Here is a 23065-nt window from a genome sequence, read left to right on the forward strand (position 1 = left end):
TGCATTTTGGGCAGCATAAAATATAAAGTCTATACTTTTAATGAATTGAATAAAACTTAAAACACCAATATTAAACTAGAATATAAAATAAGAGTCTCCTATCTTTTCTATTTAACATCATTATATTTAGTGAACCCACCACAGTTGCTCTGCTCGCTCTTTCCTCTTTTGAAAATACTTGTTTACATTTGAACTATTCCTCTCAATTACACATTCATAAATAATTGACAGTGCTTACTTTGAACTATCTAATTCCATTTATCTTCCTGAAGTACTTACCAGGGTAAAGCAATTATTAGTTTTTAAAGAATTTGAAAAGTGGTAATCAAGGTGATAAACTGATAGAAAATGAGATTTTTTTAGACCCAAATACCACTTAGTAAGCTTGATAAATTACAATGGAATTTGTAGTATTGGTATCGTAACTTAAAAGTTTGTCATTTTAAAATGCACATATAAAAACTATCATTTTTAGATACTCCATGTGTAAAATTCAATGAAGTTTACCAGGTAACAATGCATGACTACATAAAATCTTAATAACACAGTAAGTAATAGAGATAATTGTTCTTTTATATATTGTTTTATTTATTGTTTCATGGTTTAAGAAAAATAACTGAAATATAAGATTTGTGAATAGTAATAATATATATACACACACATACACATAATACATTACAACAGAATTGTGACTGTATTTTATAAAATGCTGATACACTGATGCTACCTATAGCATATGGTTTACAAAGATATTTGCACAAAAGTATGCAATCTACACATATACTATCACCATCACCATTTTAATGACTCAGTAAAACAATTACTTGCTGAATAGTTTATATCTATCCACATATTTGTTCAAATAATAATAATTTAATATGCTGCAAGTTCCAAAAGAGTACACTAAATTTAGGTAATAATTGTGTTAGTTTTGATTGGTGAAGTTATTTCATTCTAATAATAGTTGCCCCAATATATTACGTAATGGTATGTTGCACTTTATTAGTTTAAAAGCATAACTTATAACTGTCACATGCTACAGTGTAAATATCTTTGTAGACTGCATGCTATAGCAGAAGTGGTACACTAGAGCCAAAACTGAAAATATTAAGACACTTGTACTTTGTAAAGGACAGTTTTATGCCAGTCAATACAGTAATGTGAGCAGTATATATGCCATGTGATTTACAATTTATGTGACAGGACTATTAAAAACAGTTCAAAGGTCAATAAAACAAATCAATGAATCTAAATAGATGCATACTGTTACACAATTTAAACTGTTTAGAATAAAAACTTGTGGTTTCCTGTTACAAATTATAATCATTATAGAATGAAGAAAAGGTAACTCAGATGTATTTCCAAATTTTTTATAGCAATTACAAGATCAGTGAAATCAAAGTCATAAAAAGTTAAGGTAGAGAAAATAACAGATAACATAAAGATTTTCTAAAACCAAAATAAAGTTTGATAGTTATTCAAAGATTAGGCAAATAAAATTTGGCAATATTCAGATGAATTTTAATCTTAAAACCAAAATAACTTTGCATTTTGGACGGTTAACATTCCAAAAGAAAAAAATTCAAAAATAAGTTTTTAAATAAAAAAATCTTAATTAAAAATCCTTATATTTTAGAATGAAAGCTCTGCAATGTTTAGCAAAGCTACGCATACATTATTAAAAGTTATAGTATGACTGCTCTTGTGGTTACTTTGCAATGCACCTCAACTACACAGAGTTAAACTGTTCATTATAAGTTGAATCTTTGGAACATTTTACCCAGTAAAAAGAAAATATCAAAGAAAAATGTAAAGCCTTTGACCTGTGGAAGTAATTCGAGAGATAGATTTTCTAATTACTGGAGATGAGGTCTAGCACAGCCCAGTAACTAGTGAGCCTGACCTGCAATCTCATGGGTGCAGGATCAAAAATTACTCGTGAATATTGGCCCTTTTAGATATGGGAAATTTATAATATGACAGTTGGTAAGTGGGTGGTGTTGAATAGCTATCTGCCTTTTCTTCAGTTTTTTTCTTAAGACTTAGGGATGACTAGCTTTGAAAGAAATTAAAAAGAAACCAACAATCATTAATAGATACTTCTTAAATAAAAGTAGCTTTTTGTATAGAGAGAATGAGTTTGTCTCAAATTAAGGGGAGTGTCATAATATGTTGCTTGCTCATACTGCTTTATGATACTAATGATATTTCTGTGCTAAAATCTCATTTTGGTTGTCTAAAAATGCTTTTGTTTTTAGACAATTTTCATATACTACCGTTAGTGAGGTAATTAGTAATTTGAAAAAGATATGTATTACAATACCATTTTATGTTGTTTGTCTGTCAAAAGTGAAGAAATTGTTAGTTAAAAATGAGAAGTTATGATCCATTGTTCAATATTAAGGAGATAAAAACCATCCAAACTTATATGTTATACTAAAAGTAAATGTTAAGATACAAAACACCTGACTCCCACCCATTCTGTAGTCAAACCTTCAACAGTATTGAACACCGTTTAAATTTAAAAATGTAACTACATTCATATGGACACTTAATGTATTAAATAGAAAAATTAAGATTAATATTAAAGTTTGTTTAGCAGTATTGTTTTTTTAGATGCACTATACTGCTGTAAAACAGCACTAATTCAGAGGTTTATAAAAGGTATAGAAATTATGTTTCTGATTATTAATGTTTCAAAACTGTAAAAAAGAAGAAAAAAATAACTGAAAGTTACTATATTTTACCAAACAATTGTTTGGTCATATCTTGAAGTTACACAGAGAACTTGTGAAAATATGAAACAAGAATGCTTTAAGGCTTTCTGAAGACAATGAAGGATAAGTTTGATTAAAATATTTTATGACTTTTTTTCATCAATCTGTCTTTTAGTATCAGCCCATAAAAAAACTTTCTGGGTAGTCACACATGATGATAAAAGACTAGTTTCATTTTTATTGGATGAATTAGAATTAATTTAACAACACAATGTTAATATGTATGAATTTTCACTAGATGCATTAGGCCTTAAAAGATTTTCACCAAAACATGACACATGGGAAAATGCAATGTGTTTGAGAGAAAATTCATTTCACATCTTTCTTTAATGAAAATAAATTAGCCTTTTCTTTGAGCCTATATGAAATCTCTAGAAACTAATAAAAGTTTTGAATCCTTCTAATAATGTTCAGATACCTAAATAAAATATTTGTGCTGCAAAGACAAAATTATACAAATAAAGGAAAACATTGGAACTTGACAAGCAGACTTAAACTATCATTATATCTACTTTACATTAACAAGTGTAACTAACTACAATTGAACTTTTACTCCAATAATGAGAAAATCTATTTATACTAGTCATCATCATCAAAAAACACCATTTTCAAAAGATTTTACATCTTTATGTTACCTTTTGAGAGACACTATAGTAAAATTCCTTGATCTGAATTCACTTTTTCCTTTGTCAAGATAATGTATTATGGATCCTAGTTTTAAGGTACCTTTTCACACAGAGCTAATGTAGTATCCCTGGATCTGTACATTTTTCACCAAAAAATATAATGCAGCATGAAGAGTATTGCAAATATTTAAAACCTAGCAATAGTAAAAATGTCCTGTTTGAAAAACAGATGTCGAATTTGCTGTAACACTAATAAGAAGTTAATTTCAGCGAGTTTTTCCAAATGCACCATTGCAACAAAAAGTCTGAAATATTCTTCTTGTAGAATCACTGTCTGAGCCCATAGTAAAATCCACATCCCCTTGTTTTTCAGTTTTCATTACAAATTGTTGATTAATTATGAAATATATTTTTAACTTTATATGAACATTTAAATATACCATTCCTAAACCATCATTAAAAGTGTTTAAAGATTTTTTTTAATATCTAAAAAAACTAAATTTAACTGCTAATTTTTTCTTAGAAACACATTATCCTTACTTCCATAACCAGTTGGTGTGCTCTTGCAACAAGAGTTAAACCATTGGTATGATTGAAAGTCTCTGATATATCTTGTCCAAAAGTGTATCCAGCACCACGTGGAGAGATACCCCAACCCCCACGATCATCAGGATCAGACCATAACAAGTCACACATAGGTCCCTATTGGGTTTTTAAGAAAAAACAATATGTAAAAGTTATATTCAATAGTAATACAAGGTAACCATAAATATTATCTCTTATCAAATTAAACTATATAGACAAGGACAGGATTTAAGCCTTTACAAAACACTTTGTTGAGAGCTCCAGGTACAGTACAAGTTTTTCATTGGTATGTCTTCTGAAAGGTGGAAGGGTGGTTCAAATTGTAAACAAGACCATTAAAATATTTACTAAATATAAGGTATTAACTGATACTATTTCTAAATTATCTCAAAAATTGCAAACCTTCATATTTATGTCAGAATTAATTTAACATTTTTATGTACTAAGGTGCATACACTCCATATCCATTGTTGCAATGGCCTGGACTTCAGAAACTTCCTGAAATAAGAATGTTACCAAACATGCACTATAAGCATCACAGAATTATTAACATCCTAAGTCACCACTCTAACACGTAACGATATATGACGTATCAATACTAAATTATGATAAAAAAACAAAATTCCTTCAAAAATGAATTATTACCTTTGTGCATAGTATAAAAATAAGTATTACATAATTATTAATTACATTAAGTTTTATAACCTGAACAAATAGCTGTTGTAACCTTTCATTTAAGGAACTATTTTGAACCAAAGCAATGGTGTTTATTTGTTATAATGTCTATCACATGTTGCTTTTACAAAATGTTCTTGTTCAATGGTGAAAGATTTCGTACAAAATTAAAAACAAGAGTTATAACTTTCCTATGCTGAAAATACATTTCTAAAAGATAATTACCCCTGTTCACATACATAATTATTCTTGTTCAGTATTGCTCTATTTTTGTAAAAAAACGTTTGCATACTACAAGCCTCTCATTTCCACAAACCCCTTGATTCAGTGTTTCAACTGATTCTTACCTGAAAATTATCATTCAATATACCTCCACCAATAATAGTGCCATACACCAATGTGACTCGTGTAACTCCCACTATGCTATTCTATCTATCTCTGAAGATAGATAGAAATGTAAGCACCAGTTAACAGTGGGGAAGATGGATGGGAAGTGTGGGAGGAAGAAAATACCTGTCAAAAATAAATTTTCAGTGTAGGAAATTTATAACTTCCAAAAGATATCTTACTTCTGCTTACAGAACTAGAATCCCATATTCAATAGGCAGAAGTATGCTTTGAAAGGTCTCTGAAAGATGTTTTAATAAGAGAACTATTCATGAAAGACCACATCACTTCTGCACCAGGTATACTCTTTGCCCAGATGAGAAAAAGATGTTACTGATGTATGCAGAAAAATGAAAAGCACATACTAATATGAGAAAACGATTGGACAGTTATCTTAACTGCAATATATTATTTCAGTCTTCCTGATGAACACAATATGGGTAAAATAAGGGATGTGCCCCAAGGTGTAGAGTTACTAAGGTGCAATGGCCCATGCATAGCAAATCATCTGCATCCAAAATCTGACAGCTGAAAACTGACTTCTTTATTCAACCCAGGTTTATTCAATCAAAGAAATGATAGGGATGAGCAGCAATCCCCTTCTTATTTACCCATAAAGTTCATGAGTTAGTGTGGTTTCAAATAAACATATTTATGAAGCATAGGTATCACAAGAAATAACCTACAGAACTGTGCAGGAAATAATATATCACCAAGTTCTAATATAAAACCCTAACAATAATAGATACAACATCAGGAGAAGAAAGGAGCAGGCCCTGGCTCCAAGAAACCATACAAAGGTGACATGAAAATGTATAAAAGAAAAATAATAATGAAAATAAAATAGAGGTTATATTATAAAATTAACCCTTTTGCCACAGGTCAAAGACCATGTCATCCTGTTTGTTGATTTACATTCAAAAGTTTATTGAACTACTATTATATGAATTTATGTCAATAAGTTAATTTCTTAGTTTAAAAGTAAATATTAAAAGAACACACCTTAATAAAGTTTTTAGTGAGTCTGGTATGTTGAATACAGCACTGTTATGTTTGTGACGTCAAAATACTAAGTCTATAGTTTCATAAAAATTAGGAACTCAAATTACTAATATTGTCAAGCTAGAATATAAAATAAGAACATCATATATTTTTATTTTGCTGAGATATGGCTTATGTACTGAACCATAGACAGTGGCCCTGCTCACATTTTTCAATTTTTGAAAATGGTCAAACCAAGATTGAAAGGTAGGTTGTGTCTTTAGTCTGCTCAAAGTTTCATATTTTTTTAAATCTAAAAACTTCTTAGTTAAAGCTTAATAAAGTATAGTGGAATTTTATGGTATCAGTGTAGTTATTTATGATTTTTTGGTTACTCAACTGTATATATAAACCCCAAAAAATAAACTGATATCCTCCATGTGAAAAAATGTAAAATGCTTAGCAACCTACATCCAGCAACAACCATGTTCAAAGGTCATAGCAAGAAGAGATAATTGTTTGAGTTACTTCTCAATTTATTGTTCTATGTTTTAAGAAAAATGTTTAATAATTTACTTCCAAAGAGTAATAATCTATATGCATATATAATGTATAATAACTGAAATGCAACTGTATATTACAAAATACTAGTCCACTAAAACACAGTCAGGACAGGGAAGACTAAAGGTTAGTTTTATATTACTGGATATGTAGCATGACTGCACATAAAGTGTTAACATAAATCATGTAATGTTAGCCAGGCAAGACTGGAAGGTCAATATAATAAAAAATATATAGCATTATGAGATTTAAGCTTTTCAAAATAAACATTTGTATTTTTGTGTTATAGTGCATAATCGTTCCAGCACACGAAAAAGCATAATTCATATTTATTTCCTATTTTTTTTTATGGTTTTTTATGGTCAAGCGCAGAACCCACATAGTTAGAGTATAAAAAATAACACAAAATACAAAATCTTATTGAAAACAAACATTTGAATGTATCTGGGGCATTTTAAAGGTTACGCAAATAATATTTGTGATTTTTGGTACAAATAAAACTTTTATAATCATAAAATGAAATCACTTAACACTCAGATTAGTAACAAAAGAACATTGTCACAAACAAATCTTAAGTAAATATATATTCATTAAAAATGTTTTGTGTACAAAAAACTTGTAATCTTTCCCCAAATCTAACAATTTATTTAGATTTAGTCAAGGCCTCAAGGGAGTTAACTCACTGGGTGATCAACCTCCCAACAAAGTAAAGCCAATAATTAATAATTCCCAAGATGAGGACCACACCTGAAGCCTGTGTAAATGTGCTGATAAAGATAACTTCCAAAATGACAACTTAGAATTTAGAATTCTTAATTCAAAATGAAAAAATCAAACAAACATGTTGGCAAAAAGAAATAAGTTGAAACATTTTGCAATGTAATATTAAATTACATAAGTGGGTAGAAATAAAATAAATGAAATAATTTACAAATATCACTATTACATAATAAATAGTACACTTTTTAAGAGAAACTGATATGAAGATATGAAAAAAACAAAAATGAAGAGAGCACAAACTAAATGTTAAAATACAAGTTTTGCCAAATGAGAAGAGACAGATTAAATAGCAAATGAGAAGTGTGGTACTAGTTCCTGTGGTTGTTTGTTGCATGATAATTTTCATGCAAGAACTAATTAAATCACCTGAAATGAGGGGTTTATGGAAGTGAAAGGCTCTTGACATGCACAAAATATTTTTGCAAATATAGGGCAATACTAAACAATAGTTATGTACGTGAGTGGAAGTAAATTACCTTTTCAAAACTACACACACACAATTGCATAAATTCTAAATTTGCTGTGTTAATAATCAAATTAAAGATCATTACAACAACTGATGATCTTTACATCATCGATGATGTATCCATAAACATGCATACATATAAGTGGCCATTATTATTACAACCAATACTGAATGGCAAGATGATTCTTCATATAAATTTACATAAACCAACTTCCAATTAATATAATGTTTTTATACTATATAATTGTTTTACTTTACATTTTGTCCAGAAAAGTATATTCACACACAAAAAAGAGCTTTGCTGTGACAACAAAATCGTAGTTCAAAGTTGTTAAATAATATAATATGAAAGAATTTATCTAAGTCTGTGCTTTCTAAGTAAAACTTTTATATATTGTTTGTACCTTTTTATTTCTGACCTTGAAATGTTTTGAAATTTATAAAAATATTGTTTTTAGAATAGTTTGTGATTTAAATATAAATTGTGATAATTTACAATAATTATTTCTCTATGTACATAATTCACCAGCATTTTGCACAGTAACACCAAAACTTCATAAGCAAGTGCTCCTTATTTTGAGTTTAACCTTTTTTTGTATTTGCAATAATAGTATAAAAGACAACTTTCCTTGTTATAAATAAACAATGATATTACATTATAATTTAGTTGATTCTGGATTGGTTGTGTGTACATGCCAACACAAAATATATCAAATCAACCAATAACAAAAAAGAATTAAATATTAACTTCAAAGTACACTGACTTGTTTATCGTGTTGATTTTATTAACAAATTTTAAATAAGGAAAAGTATGGTTGATCTGGATATTGAATCTTTTCCCCTTGAGCTTTAGTTCTAAATTTTGCAATATATACATGATAATTAACTATCATGTGACACTTCTATCACAAAATAAACTTTCATCAATACCAATGTTTCATGCAATGTCATTTCTGGAAATATATTGTAAATGGGATTAAATTACACCTGAACCTATTATACAAGAATGCACTATAAAATACATTTTCTCATCTTGGACTTCTGATTTGAAGGACGTTAAGATAGTAAAAACATTATCATTCCTTCAAAACCCTAGCAGTTCATTACGTTCCACCATTACCATGTCAACTTTTAATAATTTGCTGTAGCAAAGTTACACAATAATACACTTCTAAAATTCCTTGATAACTTGGAGTTATTATAGACATTTATAACTATCAACTTGAAATAGCTTTCTAGTATTGAAATTGCTTTGAGCAATTTACCAGGGTGACTACATTCTTTCCAAAACACTTCTACATTTTCCAGGCAAAATTTAAGATTTCTTCTAAACTGCTCAAAGATGTACAACACAACATTATTTCAAGATTAATTTTACCTAGTTAACCACAATATAGGTTGTTTTTGCTTAAACACTTAGCATACTACTTTTAGGCTAAAATAGTATTAAAAAACTTTGAACAAAGGCAATGTAACTTGATTGTAGATAACAAAATGTTTTATTAGTTTTATTTATAACAAACTACATTTAATGTGTCATTAAGTATAATGAATTAAAATATTGTTGTTTGTAATTAAGCATAAAGCTACACAAAGGGCTATCTGTGCTCTGCTCACCACAGGTATCAAAAACCGTTTTTTAAGGATTGTAAAGTCTGCAGACATACCACTGTGCCACTGGAGACAATTAGAAGATTATCATCAGGTATAATACGAGTTACCAGCCTACATTATCTTAATTTCACCAATAATTAACATAGCAAATAAGCATGCAAATTTCGAGATGAGGAGAAAAAAAAAGAAAATGATATAATCTTTCCTGATTATATTAGTTTTCAGTTTGTCATAAAAATGCAATAACAGGTTAAGAATCATTCACACTATATTTATTAAAAGAATGGGAAAAAATGCCAACTGATATCTTTTTGAATACAGGAGAAAATTACATAAAATATTATGGAAGACACTTTCGAACCAAAAACTAAATTGCCTAACTGAAGAAACAAAGATATTTTGAAAGATGACCTAAAAATGTAAAAATATTGTTCTGTACTTTTATACAGTTTTATAACGTATACCAGCCATCTTTAGAATATAAAGGTGAATAAGAATATATTATTAAGACAACAACAGTTATTTGATAATTGAACAAAATAAACAATAAAAGCATGCCAAAGTAAAACTATAAACCTATGGTAACAAAAATCCTAATTCAAGCAAATTCTATATTATTGCAAAAAAGGTTGGCATTTATGAAATACTAATGAAATTTATACAGTTTGTAATGGTACTAAATGACAAAATGCACAAAGTATAAATAACACAAACATGCTCATTAATGTATAACTGAGTAAGTGTTTAAAAGCAAACTTCAACAAACTTAATGTTGTTTATCTTGTATATAATATTTTGTACACCAATTATTTGTAAAAGAAAAATTAAAATCAATGGTAAATGCCAAAGAACAAAACCATTCTTCTTTAGATAAGTAATTAAAATTACTACTTCATTACATAATGGATTAAGTATAATATACTAAAACAGTTTTGGAATCTCATAATGTTACCAAATATGTTGCCATGTCCAATCATTCTTTATAAAAAAAAAATTGTTAAACTCTTTTATACCAGTGACCAGCTCACTGCCTCCCTAAACTGTTGTGAAACACTAAAAGGCAAGTACAGTTAGTTTATTTTTCAGAAATCCCATAAAGCAAGGTGATTGTGACAGACTGGTGCCTGTCAACAGACTAGTGGTTGAAGAACACTGCTTTATATGACAGATGTTAACCTGAAAATGTATTTCTGATAAATACACCCCTCTCCATATACAAGGAAGAAAACTTTCTTGTGAAGAGGTTATCATCACCTTCAAAATGCATCTTTACAATTCCTCTGCATTGTAGTTTCCAACATACCAGTTCCAGAGGACTGAGCTGTAGTTTATCAAATTGTTGTTTCAAAAGCATATAGTTCTGAAATATTGAATGTCACCCATGAACTCCCTCCCCCAAAGAGAAGTCATTTAGGTGTCAACAAGACATGACAAAATCATGTAACATTTCTTTAGACCAAAAATTAGACAAGTTATTTCTCAAGTTTTATAAAACTTATCATACCTGTTAATTGGTTGGAAAACCTAACCAGAAAATTCCTATTGTTCCTTTGAAACCTATCCCAACTTTCGGAGAGCCCCTCAATCATGTGATTATTGATTGTATTAAGACAAAACAATTTTTGTGATTAAGCACTTTCATGTGCTATGTAGTTTTAAGATCATAAGGTTATTTGACTACTTCAGTAGTCATGAAGTTGTATAATTCTTTGATAATGTTATATTTAATGTATTGTTATCAATATGTGTGTGTGTGTGTGTGTGTGTGTGTGTGTGTGTGTGTGTGTGTTAAAAATTGTCTTATGCCAATTTTCATACTCCAAGGAGGGAGGTATAATGGATTTACTGTTATATATTTATTTTAACATTTATTTGTTTCAGTTTAATATACATTTAGAAATTCATGTAACATATACTGTTAAACGTATATTGCAAAAATTCCACCTATTCTCTAAATTTGTAGAAAATTCTCAAGCGTAAGAATCAGCAATATATGCTTTACAAAAGCTTAAGTTATCTTCGAATGGTATTGCTAATCAATCTCTCAAGTACCTTACCCTAAAACATACTCAACCCTATATATTACTATACACATTTTGCACACAAACTAGTTTTTATGGGTTCTTTTTTTTTTCCATAAATTATGCAATTCGCATTTTTGTTGTACTGCCACAAATACTGAATTCAGAATCTATTAAACTATTAAGCTCCCACCAAGCCACCACTGGACCAAAGTTTATATCTTGGCAAAGATTTACTTACAACTTTATAAGAACAAACTAAATGAAAAACTATTTATATAAAAATCTTACTTCGTGTGGAACCTCCTGCAAACGATCAAGAGCACGGATATGATCTAAGGTGTCGATTGACGGAGATAATCCTCCATGTAAACAAAATATCTAAGATTTAAAATGATTTAAGATTAACAATGGTTCAAACAAAATGTATATTTGCAGAAACTTTATAACATTAAGAGAATCTACATTATGTTCAATTACAAAATTTTAAAATTTTTATAGTTTATCCTATAAAAAAATAAGACCAAGTGTTTGATTGATGGAAAACTTTATTTGTTTATTTTCACATACACAAAATGTTACATAGAAAGATTTACTTGAGTACTATATTGATAATGAAACTGAGAGTAACATAATATATTATCTTGATAAGAATCATAAAGTACAAACCTGTCCATCAACAAGGGCAGTCAGAGGTAAGTAGTCAAAAAGATCTGTGAAATACTTCCAAACGTTTGCATTCCCATATTTTCTTAAACATTCATCATAAAATCCATAAACTTGGGTGATCTGTCTACTTTCGTGATTTCCTCGCAAAATTGTTATTCTTTCTGGATATCGTACCTTAAAATGAATACAATTTAACTGTGACATTCAATTAAGTTGTTTCTCTTAGATAAAAATATGGTAAGACACAGACCATGTTTAACTTCACTGTAACAGCCACAGATCATGGAGCTATCTTGACAGCCAATAAGGTTCAACAACAGAATATCCCAAAGATACATAAATGATTGGAATTTTAGATTTAGAAATTAAGATTTTAAGGTATGGTGGTTTAGAAGAAAAAAGGATATTTAGAAATGAAAGTAAATCTCTCTCTTGTTTAATTACATAATGATCACAATTCAGCTTTATGTCACTTCTGAGTAAAATGTCAAATACTATGAATTCATCCAGATTGTAGTACAGGAGTAATGGAACAACCAAAAAATGGGGAAAAAACAACATGTAAGATAACAGGCAATTTTTCAAGATCAAACTGTATTTATATAATCACTGTATCACTACAATATTATAAATAGTGTTCAAACTGATCATGTAAATATTCTCACATGAAAAAGTTAATTCAGCATAATAATGCTAGATTAACCAAACCAATGTCTCACTACCATGTTTTTGTGTGGAAAGGAAGAGCATCTACTACTTTTTTCTCTTTCTTGTTTCTAGTTATTCCTTCAAATAAATACAAAAAACAGTTACATTAACAGATAATTATTGCACAGGTGTACAACAGATTACCAGCTCTAAACAACTGAGCTGAGCAACACTGTTTATCTGCTTGCAGAATGTTTAGAATACACAGACAAATTCATTTCCATTAATGACCAATTATATCATTAACAGCAAAGCACTATTATTTTAAAACATTTGAGTGTTTTCTAGCAGCTCAAGTAAGTAATCTACATAGTTTTTCACTATTGCTACTGAAAATTCTCCATGAAATAACATTTACAAGTAGGATATGCCTTGATATATAAAATTATTTTTTACATAACACTATTATAATTATTTATCCAACTTGGCTAATATTATACAACAAATGAAAATTTAGTAACATATTTAAATGATTTTCAGATTTCATAGATATGGAACTTAGAAAAGATTGTCTTTCAAAGTACTTCATTAATTAACAGCACTTTCAAATTTAACCTTGGAAAGGTCAAACTAATTTAATGATTTCATGTAATTTTATGAATTTCAAATATTCAATAACGAAACACCAGTGATAATTCTCTTGAATTCTAATGTAAAACAAAACAATCACAGCATATGCAGAGAAAGCTTGAATAATTCACTTTTGTTGTAACCCCTTGTGGGAGATAGAAGCCAAGATACCACACATCATTAATGCTTTACTATAAGATTTTGAGTCATGTTTTAATAATAATTTCTAACCCTTAAAAACATACAACTAATACTATATATAACCTAAATAATATAGAAGAAAAAAAAAGCCTTTAAGAGCTTACCTTTAAAGTTACTAAGAGAGATACAGTTTCTACAGAATAGTAACCTCTGTCAACATAGTCTCCCATAAAAAGGTAGTTTGTGTCAGGAGACTTTCCACCAATGCGAAACAATTCCATAAGGTCATGAAACTGTCCATGAACATCTCCACAAACAGTAACAGGACATTTTACTTCTTGCACATTGGATTCCTTTGCTAGTATTTCTTTTGACTGGAAAACAAAGATAAATTTGTTTTTTATTAACAAATATAGAGAAATCTGTCTAATTCTTGTGTTTTAAGATATACACACACACACTAACCCAAAACATTTTTGACTGAAGGATTATCTAACCATTATTATCCCATATCACATTTTCTATTAAAACAATAATGCATGACTAAATTTAAGACTGAAGTGCAACTAGTTTCAATTACATTTATTAATAACACAAGTCTACTGTTTCAGGTTACAATCCTGCATTTTTAGATAACCTAACACCAGCAACTAAAAGTCATCAAAATATAAACCCAGTCAAATGCTGTTAAAAGTAGAAACAAATAATTAATATTAACTCAAGAATTTATTTTTAGGTTTTCATAGTGTGTACCACTTATAAAGTAAAAACTTCAAGTATGTAGTTTCAAACTGCAGAAAAAAAATTACAGAATCAAATCAATATGCAATGACTGCAAACTATTAAAGAAAAGAAAAACAAAGTATTTCTCCAAACAGGAAGTAAAACAGAAGCTTATGTATCAGAACCTCTCAATTATACACATATTGAAAATAGGCTACAAGTATACTGTGTAACTCATGGTGAGTCACCACAATACACACTTAAGACTGGACGATTCTTGAAGTACTTTGTGACAAACAAAAAAAACAGGTCAACAACTACAATGACCATAAGAAAGATACACTGTTCGACTAATGAATATCAACATATTCACCATTACACAAAGTACCAATGACATGGAAAATATATATACAAACACACACACAAAATGAGCTGGGAAAAAAATTACAAAATCTGTTGCTATGGAAAAACTGGAAAATTCAACCATTTAAAGCAAGTCTTGCATAAGAACACTATTACTGGACAACATTAGACTGAGTAGATCTAATTGACCATTCAGTTGTCTTCTTATTAGATAGCTCTCAAACAAAATTGTAAACCTGTTTACTTGTACACCTTATCTAATAATGTACTAAATAATACCCAATGTAAACAAGGTAAGATATTACTGTTTCTGCTTAGTTAGGTGCAACTAACAGGTCAATATGATAAAAATGAATAAATATAAATATATAACATTGAGACTTAAGCTACTTAGACTAAACATTTGTATTTTCATGTTATAATACGTAGTCATTTTAGCATGGAAAAAAGGATAATTTGTTTATTTCCTCATTTTTTATGGTAATAACAAGGTTGGTTAATTACTAACTTCACAGTTAGGGTATAGGAAATAACATAGTCTTACTGAAAAGAAACATGTTTCATATTTAAATGATTTTAGAGATTATACAAATAATATCTGAGATTCTGATACAAAGAAGAGTTTTTGAATCATAACATGAAATCACTTTGCAGTTGGACTAGTAACCAAACAGATTAAATATTTTCACAAAAAAATCTTTAGTAAAATTAATCCATTCAAATATCAGGTGTGTACAAAAAACTTATCTTTACTAAAAGTCTACCACATTTTGTGAATATAAACACACTGTATCAAAAGTTAGAGTGTAAATACTTAATGTGTGCAAATGTATATACAAAATTGTATGTGTTATTCTGAGCCCATTTCAAAAGGATCCAAGTAAGCTTGTAAGCATTGCACAGAGCAGGTGCAATCAATATTTTTGAAGTCTTTATAAAATTCCAAATCTAATCAATGACTATGTTAAAAGCAATATAATGAATACCCATTCTTGTTCTCTGAAACACTTAATTAAGCTCTAAATACCTATCAATAAAATTAATCTATATATTTCAGTTATTCACTAAGATAAATATACAATACCAACCCAGTATAAAATTTCCAATACACTAAGGTACCATGTAAAGGTAAGAAAATATGTAAACTTACTGAAATATGTAAACAAATAAAACTGTTCTAATTGAGTTTTTTCAGCCAACCTGATAAATAATCAAGTCTTAAATTCTATAATGTTTACAAGTTTACTCTTAAAACTTGAAAGAGAAAAATACTCCAACCTTCCTACCTTTAGAATTGCATGTTAACTCTTTTCCCTTGTGATGCATTCTAACTTTTCAATTGAGTAACTTAAGAGAAAGTTCAAATACCTTTTCACACAGTGTTTTAACTTGATTTTCTGACAGCTGCTTACATTCATTCAACTGCTCAATCCAAGTATCCAGTTCTTTTAAAGCTGACTTATCCTCCATTGAAGAACAGTATTTAACCTGAAATCTGTAACCATCAAAAGAACAAGTTTTCGAAATGGGTATCAACTACAATTGTTTTATTTCTAAATCTAAAACAACAACAAATTAACAAACCTTATATGGTCCAAACATACAAGATTTAAGCTGATTATTTTCCTGTGTTTATAATCTTTGAAAAAGCTGAGTAAACTTGAATTAAAATCAACAATCAAAAATCATAGTGGCAACATTTTGATTACTGGAGTTGTAATAATGCAGAACACTAATTCTGATTAGTTGATTACTTTTGTGACAATTTAAATATAATTTTGATTATTCTTTTATTCAATGTAATCACCAATCAATTATGTCAGTTACTTTAAATTCCCAACTCTAACCATCAAGGTTTTTTCTTTTCATAATTTGGGTCAATTCTAATATTACCCACAGGATGCTCCAGTTCAGGATTACTGGTAATAATTTATCTTTTGTGTGTGTGTATATTATATATTTTTAAAAATTCAAATTCAAATCCCAGCCATACTATAGGTAGAAAAAAAAAAGACCAGCATCCTTCAGTAATCTTCATTTTAATATTTTTCTTATATTTTACATTTAAAAATAATTCCTTTTAGTTATAACATTAACACCTGATTCTCATACACCCATTTTCTCCTTTCTTTCAAAACCAAACCAAATCACTAGTTTTCCTAGTTTCTAAAATCTTCTTCCTATTTGTCAACTTAAACTTATAATACTTTATCTGTCTTTACTCTTTAATAAGCCAGTAAGGTTTGACCTTCATCCTTTTTCTCTTTTTAAGAACATACTTGTATTAATTAAAACCAATTTCTTAGAATAAATTTCCTGGATTAATCTCACATCTTTTAAATTCATTATCCTAATTTATTAACAGTAAATCTTGTCTCGTGGCTTTCTAAAAATTGGGAACTAAAATTTAATTTTTTTTTTTAACACATAAAACCCTGAAACACTTAACTCTAGCAACATCTTTGGCATTGTTTCTGGGGCTAAATCATTTACGAGCAAACATGCTCCTTATTACACTTTAGTCAATGGTATTTCTGTGGCTAGATATCCAGTGGTTACTCATTCGCATGACTGAAGAAACTGACCTTGATGTAATCAGATCACTTTTAGATGTATATATAAACACATCAATTACTAATACTAATAAAAAAAATAGTGGTATAAATATTGTGTTTCTGAAAGTGCCTTTACCTATTTAAATAAAACAACAACAAATAATAAAGGAGATAACAGATGTTGAATGCTTTTATCTTTCAAACAAAAAATAATTATATTACTTTCAGCCAAAAGTCCACCTGAAGCAGTTACGGACTATACAATACTACTATTGTGAGTTTACAGTTCACAATTAGTAAATATTTCAAATAGGTTGAAATATTTAAAAACTCATTTTTTACTAGTGAGATAAAAACTATTTTTGAATTTGCATCATTATTTTTATTGAAACAAGACAGATGAAGTATTTACCTTTTTATACAAATTAAGGACTGTCTTAAAATACTGTGTACTACTTTTTGTCTTCATATCCAAGAGGGCAAATACTGCCTTACTGGAAAGAGTTCAGAGAAAGGATATTAAAATGATTATGGATATGGAAAAGAATAGGCTAAGATTTTGTAGCACATGTTTTGACTTCTTTTTTCAAAAGGAAATACTGAAATAAATACTCTTCACTTCTGGCATCACAGTAATATTTCTGGAATCAAAAACCACTCATTTCTACCTTATACAGTCTTGTAAGTTGCTGTGAAATTTCCCACCTATACCATATTTATTACCCACCTCAAATGTCACTTTGTAGCAAGGAACCTTTTTGCTTTATGGTTAAATAAACAATATATTGAAAACCACATGCCACACCTATCTTAATACTTTGCTTTTAACATATACAAAATTTCTCTGTCATTTGTAATAATAAAAAGACTTCACTTAGCTGACAACTACAGACTCTAAAGGCCACGAACTAAGCAGAATTAATTACTTTGGCATAATTTTCTTAGCATGCCAATGTAAAAATTAAAAAGTTATCTTCAGTAACTTTTAATGAAATCAAATATTCATGATCAATGATAGCATCTGCCAAACATGAGCAGTACATAATTCAAGATGAACATGATGGTAACTGAATATCACAAACAAATAGCTGTCTAGTATAACAAATAATTATCTCTATAGGCTGAAAGGGTAAAACTTCAACTATATATAAAAATGAACTGAAAAATATGTTAGTTAAGGCTGTAAAAATAATATGAAATCTGCTACAACATTCAAGCATTCTAGAATGAAAAAAATGATAACTAAGACTTTTTACTTTTATACAAAGTTGATCAAAACAGCTAAATCTGTACAAGTGACAGTAATGAAAATAACAAATATGTAGTTTTACAGGGAAAAACTTCTAATATACATTTAAATCCTAGAGGTTATGCAAATGAAATCTGAAAACTATAAGATGAAAGAAGTATGTTGAATCTAAACAGAAAAATTAACTTACACTCAGGATAGTCAGAATTTTTGTGTACAGAATACTGAAATATTTACCAAAAGCATATCAAATTTCAAGAAGTTGCACTTATAAATTAAAAATTGCAGTACACATACTTTCATGGTTACTTGTTGGTTACAAGTCATTTTGACCAATGCCATTGATAGAGTTAAGAAAAAAATTTACATTTTTACCATGAATGTCAACTTGCAGAACAAGTTGCCCCCAGCAACAGTGAATGCCAGTGCCTTATAAAAGTTTAAAAGGAAATTTAATTTCTTAAGAAATAAATGTGAATGAATTCTTTTTTTTAAGGGCTCCACAGAATAATCTTTGGAGGATCGAAACAGCATTTGTGTCCATATATCAGATCACTCTGTTAGCAATCACATGAATTTACTTTGGTATGTCCTGTAAAATGGTGTTTGAAATGCATTTATTTTAGTCTATAAACATTATATTTGTTAAATTCTTAAAATAAACCATAATAGATTAAGCAATTAGGATAAAAAAACAAACCTGTAAACCAATGTTGTCACTGCTTTTGTAATTTTTTGGATGTCTTCACCTTACTCTTCATTTAAAAAAATAAGCCATTACCAATTTGAAAAATAAAATACTATTATTACTTGTTCTTTATTTAAATTGGGAGGAAATGAGTATTACATAGATAATAACTACATTTCTATATTCATAACTGCACCTGGATATTCAAATTTAATAACTGCCCAGACATTGTAGGAAAAGCCCAGAATGTGTTATGAGAGTTCAGTTTGTGAAATTAATCATACTGTTGTTGAACAAATATAAGAATGTAAAGAACTACATTTAAATTAGTTTTTAAAATGTATGGATGAGGGATGTCTTTGAACTTGACTGAAACTTACCAAATGGTTCATACCACTTCATGCTGGGACAAGAAAATCTGACAGTAGGATAAGTTTTCACCATTATACTTCACCTATCATGTCAAACATTTCAAGTGTATCAAGATAATTTATAGTACTTCCCAGCTTTGTAAAGAATAGTAACATATATTGATGCAAAAAGGTTAAAATATGTGAGGAAAGATCCTACATTAATATGACCAGAAGTGATATCTATAACATAAAAACATTTATTCCACCACTAAAGATGAGTATAGCACTCACTATCATCTGGTGACAGCATTAATGTAAACCATGTCTTGGTCACTTTGTGCATGAAGTATTATAAATCCTGTTTCATAAGATTAAATGATAAATGGTAAATAACCATAAAATTTATGAATATTAAAATATATATATATATATGAAGAGCTTTGATTCAAAATTTGGTATATCTTATTCTCTATAAAACTTAGCTGCCAATAGCATTATGTTCACTCAATGCAAAATTTAAAATCTATATTCTGTGTGTTTCATTGGTTTTTAAGATATTTAATGACATGTGAAAAATACATATTTTTAAGAAAGATAATTAGCATTTTGTCCTTTGAATATAAAGTTTTTCAAAAATTAAACACTCTTCCACAACTATTCTGTTTATTCAGATGAAGGTTTGCAATGCTCTTTCACTATATATATATATATATATGGGTATATGTATATACATGCAGTAGAAATAGTATTTTAACACCTCAAAATGAGCATGCAGAATATTTTTATGGCTTAATGCTGCTAATAAATTAGTATATGCATTAAAAATGAGCATGTGGTGATGGTAATATTACATTATTAGGGCACTGATACTTACTTTTAAACTAAAAATTTTATATATAGTTTAGTGTGAAAACATGGTAACATTCACCTTAAAATTATGACACCATTTAAGGATTCACAGAAGAGTTCTTGAACATAGAAGTTCCCGAGCATGAGGTCACACATGCAAATATCTAAATCTCCCATAATCAAAACACTAAATTATTGTATACTGAGCAAAAATTGAAAAAAGGCTACAGTACTGTTACATGCTGAATTTGCACTATTTATTTCAAGACATCCATACTCCAACTAGCTGTAAATCAACTTCAAAACTGTCATGATCATTGAATAATCCTCTGCCAAACAGTGATGACTAATGGGGAAATGTCAGAACCAAAAACAAGATACTGCAAGGAAATGTTTAGCAGATAACAGTCAGTGATATAACACTATGTAACAAAATTTTTACTTTTTCTTGTTCCTGAGCAGAAAGTGTTATTTCCAAACAGCTTATGTCTAAAGTAAATGGAAAAGACCTATTTTTCTCTTCAAACTTTGCTTTTGTGACCTGGGTAATGAAATTTTCAAATTTACCCATTTTACAGAACATTCCAGGTTGATTCAGTGCTGAGTAGCTGATAGAGAATTCTCTCAAACTTTCTAGAATGTTGTAGAACTTACAACAATTTTCAAGAACCTTTCAGAATTTTCCAGAACTTTCCATAGTAATATATACATAGGGGCTCACCACTTCAGTTTAGTACTAGCTGCCTAAATGAACACACAGACCTATCTGATTTTATCAAAGATGGCATCAAAAAGCTGCAAGCATTCTCCAGACGTATTCTGCTATGTATGTGGCCAATTTATCAAGACAATAGCAAAAAAGTACTCTATGACAGCATCTGCTAAAATGTGTGAAGCCTACAAGGCATATTTCATCATGCCTGTCAGGGATCAAGAAAAACCCTGGGAACCTCATTTTACCTGCAAGCACTGCAAAAAACTCTAGAATATAAGACAGACAATTTTTGCTTGCTTGATTAGTAAGATTTTATATTATACAAATTTTAGACCTTTTAAAATTTAAATATCTTTAACTTTTTAAATTTCCAATAGTATAGAAAAAAATATTACAAAATATTTTGCTTGAATCTCTTACACATTAGTTGTGGATGAAATAAATTTATTCTTTATAATAACAATTTTATTTTGCTCTTTTGCAGGATGGTACAGAGTGGAAAAGAGAGCCATGAAGTTAGCTATTCCAAGAATTTGGTGTAAACCCACTGACCACTCAGGCAAAGTTATCAGAGACTCCAAAATTGTGACATTCCTGATGAGTCTCCAACAAGGCTTTACTAAGTTTCTCTGTTTTCTTTCCCTTTGGGACAGCTGGGACACCACAAGCATTAGCCACAATAGACCAAGTTCTCTGTAGGGAGGCACAATGTCAAGTATGAGCCACTAGTGGACCTCCAGAAGCTGTTGTTCCCACCACTGCACATAAAATTGAGTCTTATGAAACAATTTGTCACAGCTTTTGATAATGAATCTGCAGCCTTCAAGACAACTTCCCTAAGCTGTCTGAGGCAAAGGTCAAAGTTGATGTCTTTGTTGGACCACAAATAAAGATGATCCGGGAGCTCAAAGAATTCCCCAAATAGCTCAGTAGGAAGATAAAAAAGTTTGGAGCAGCTTTGTCACAGTGGTTCGGGGTTTCTTGGGCAATCACAAGGCCAGAAATTATGTGGAACTGGTTGAGGCTCTGGTGAAGAACTACGGCAACATAGGATGCAAGATGTCCCTGAAAGTCCCTATCCTTGATGCTCATCTTGATAAATTCAAGGAGAACATGGAAGCATACTCAGAGGAGCAAGGCAAGTGCTTCCACCAAGATATGCTAGACTTTGAACACCTCTACCAAGGAGCATATAATGAAAACACAATAGGAGACTATATTTAGGGGCTAATACTTGTTTCTAACTATTTTTATATAACTTTAGTATAAATACATGTAAATCTTGATTCACATGTTGTTTTACTTAGACCTTATGTAAATGAAAATGTGCAAGTTTGCCCATTTTTACATAGAAAATATGTTAATTTCTAAATTTCATTATCCAGTTCACAAAAGCAAAGTTTGAAGTGAATAATGGCCATTTTCTGTACTTTTACAACATAAGCAATTAAGAAATAATGCATACTATCCAGGAACAAAATGTGTGTTACATAGTGTAATAAATAACACCTTTCTTCATTGTTCTGAATATTTCTTTTTGTTTTGCATCTATAAGCATTTTCTATCTAAAACCAAAAAAAAACCTAAAAAATATTAACAAATACTTAATGATAATTTCCTTTGAAAAAAACAAACAAACAAGCAATATAGAAAACTTTACTGTCCTTATCTAATAACAAGTACATGCAATTACATGTTTGCAAAATTCCAACCAAAATCACGTCAAAACAAAGATTAATTAGAACTGTAAACAGAATACATCTACTTGACAATGGTTTACTTTATGCCACAGTGCAGGACCTGGCAAGATCAAAAGAGTTTTAGAGCATGAGAAAAAAGTAGACTTAACATTCATAACTTTAAACTATCAATTACAACTATTACAAGATATGACATAGAAAGTGTGGAGTTTACAACAGCTCAGGTATTTATCTGTAGTAAAACCGTAGATAATAAAAAATCTTTCCTTTATTAATTTTTAACATTAGATTTTTGAAAGAATTCTCATT

The 23065-nt window shown here is 29.3% G+C and overlaps 1 protein-coding gene across 4 annotated transcripts in view; it reads right to left on the reverse strand.

The window, feature by feature from the left end:
- LOC143255839 (serine/threonine-protein phosphatase 2A catalytic subunit beta isoform-like) overlaps positions 1–23065 on the reverse strand; it is a 37432-nt gene that overhangs the window by 13526 nt on the left and 841 nt on the right. For 2 of the 4 annotated variants that reach the window (XM_076512155.1, XM_076512156.1), the window contains exons 2-6: positions 16016–16142; positions 13726–13935; positions 12143–12316; positions 11765–11854; positions 3944–4105 (exon numbers count right to left, since the gene is read on the reverse strand). In XM_076512155.1, the coding sequence (XP_076368270.1) occupies positions 3944–4105; positions 11765–11854; positions 12143–12316; positions 13726–13935; positions 16016–16117 (738 nt within the window). In that variant the 5' untranslated portion in view covers positions 16118–16142. Of the gene's footprint in view, positions 1–3943; positions 4106–11764; positions 11855–12142; positions 12317–13725; positions 13936–16015; positions 16143–17614; positions 17639–19519; positions 19553–23065 lie in introns of those variants that run through there. The other 2 variants (XM_076512158.1, XM_076512157.1) reach the window with 2 other exon arrangements.

The sequence above is a fragment of the Tachypleus tridentatus genome, chromosome 7 (genome assembly GCF_004210375.1).
Source record: "Tachypleus tridentatus isolate NWPU-2018 chromosome 7, ASM421037v1, whole genome shotgun sequence".
Classification (NCBI taxonomy): Eukaryota; Metazoa; Arthropoda; class Merostomata; order Xiphosura; family Limulidae; genus Tachypleus; species Tachypleus tridentatus.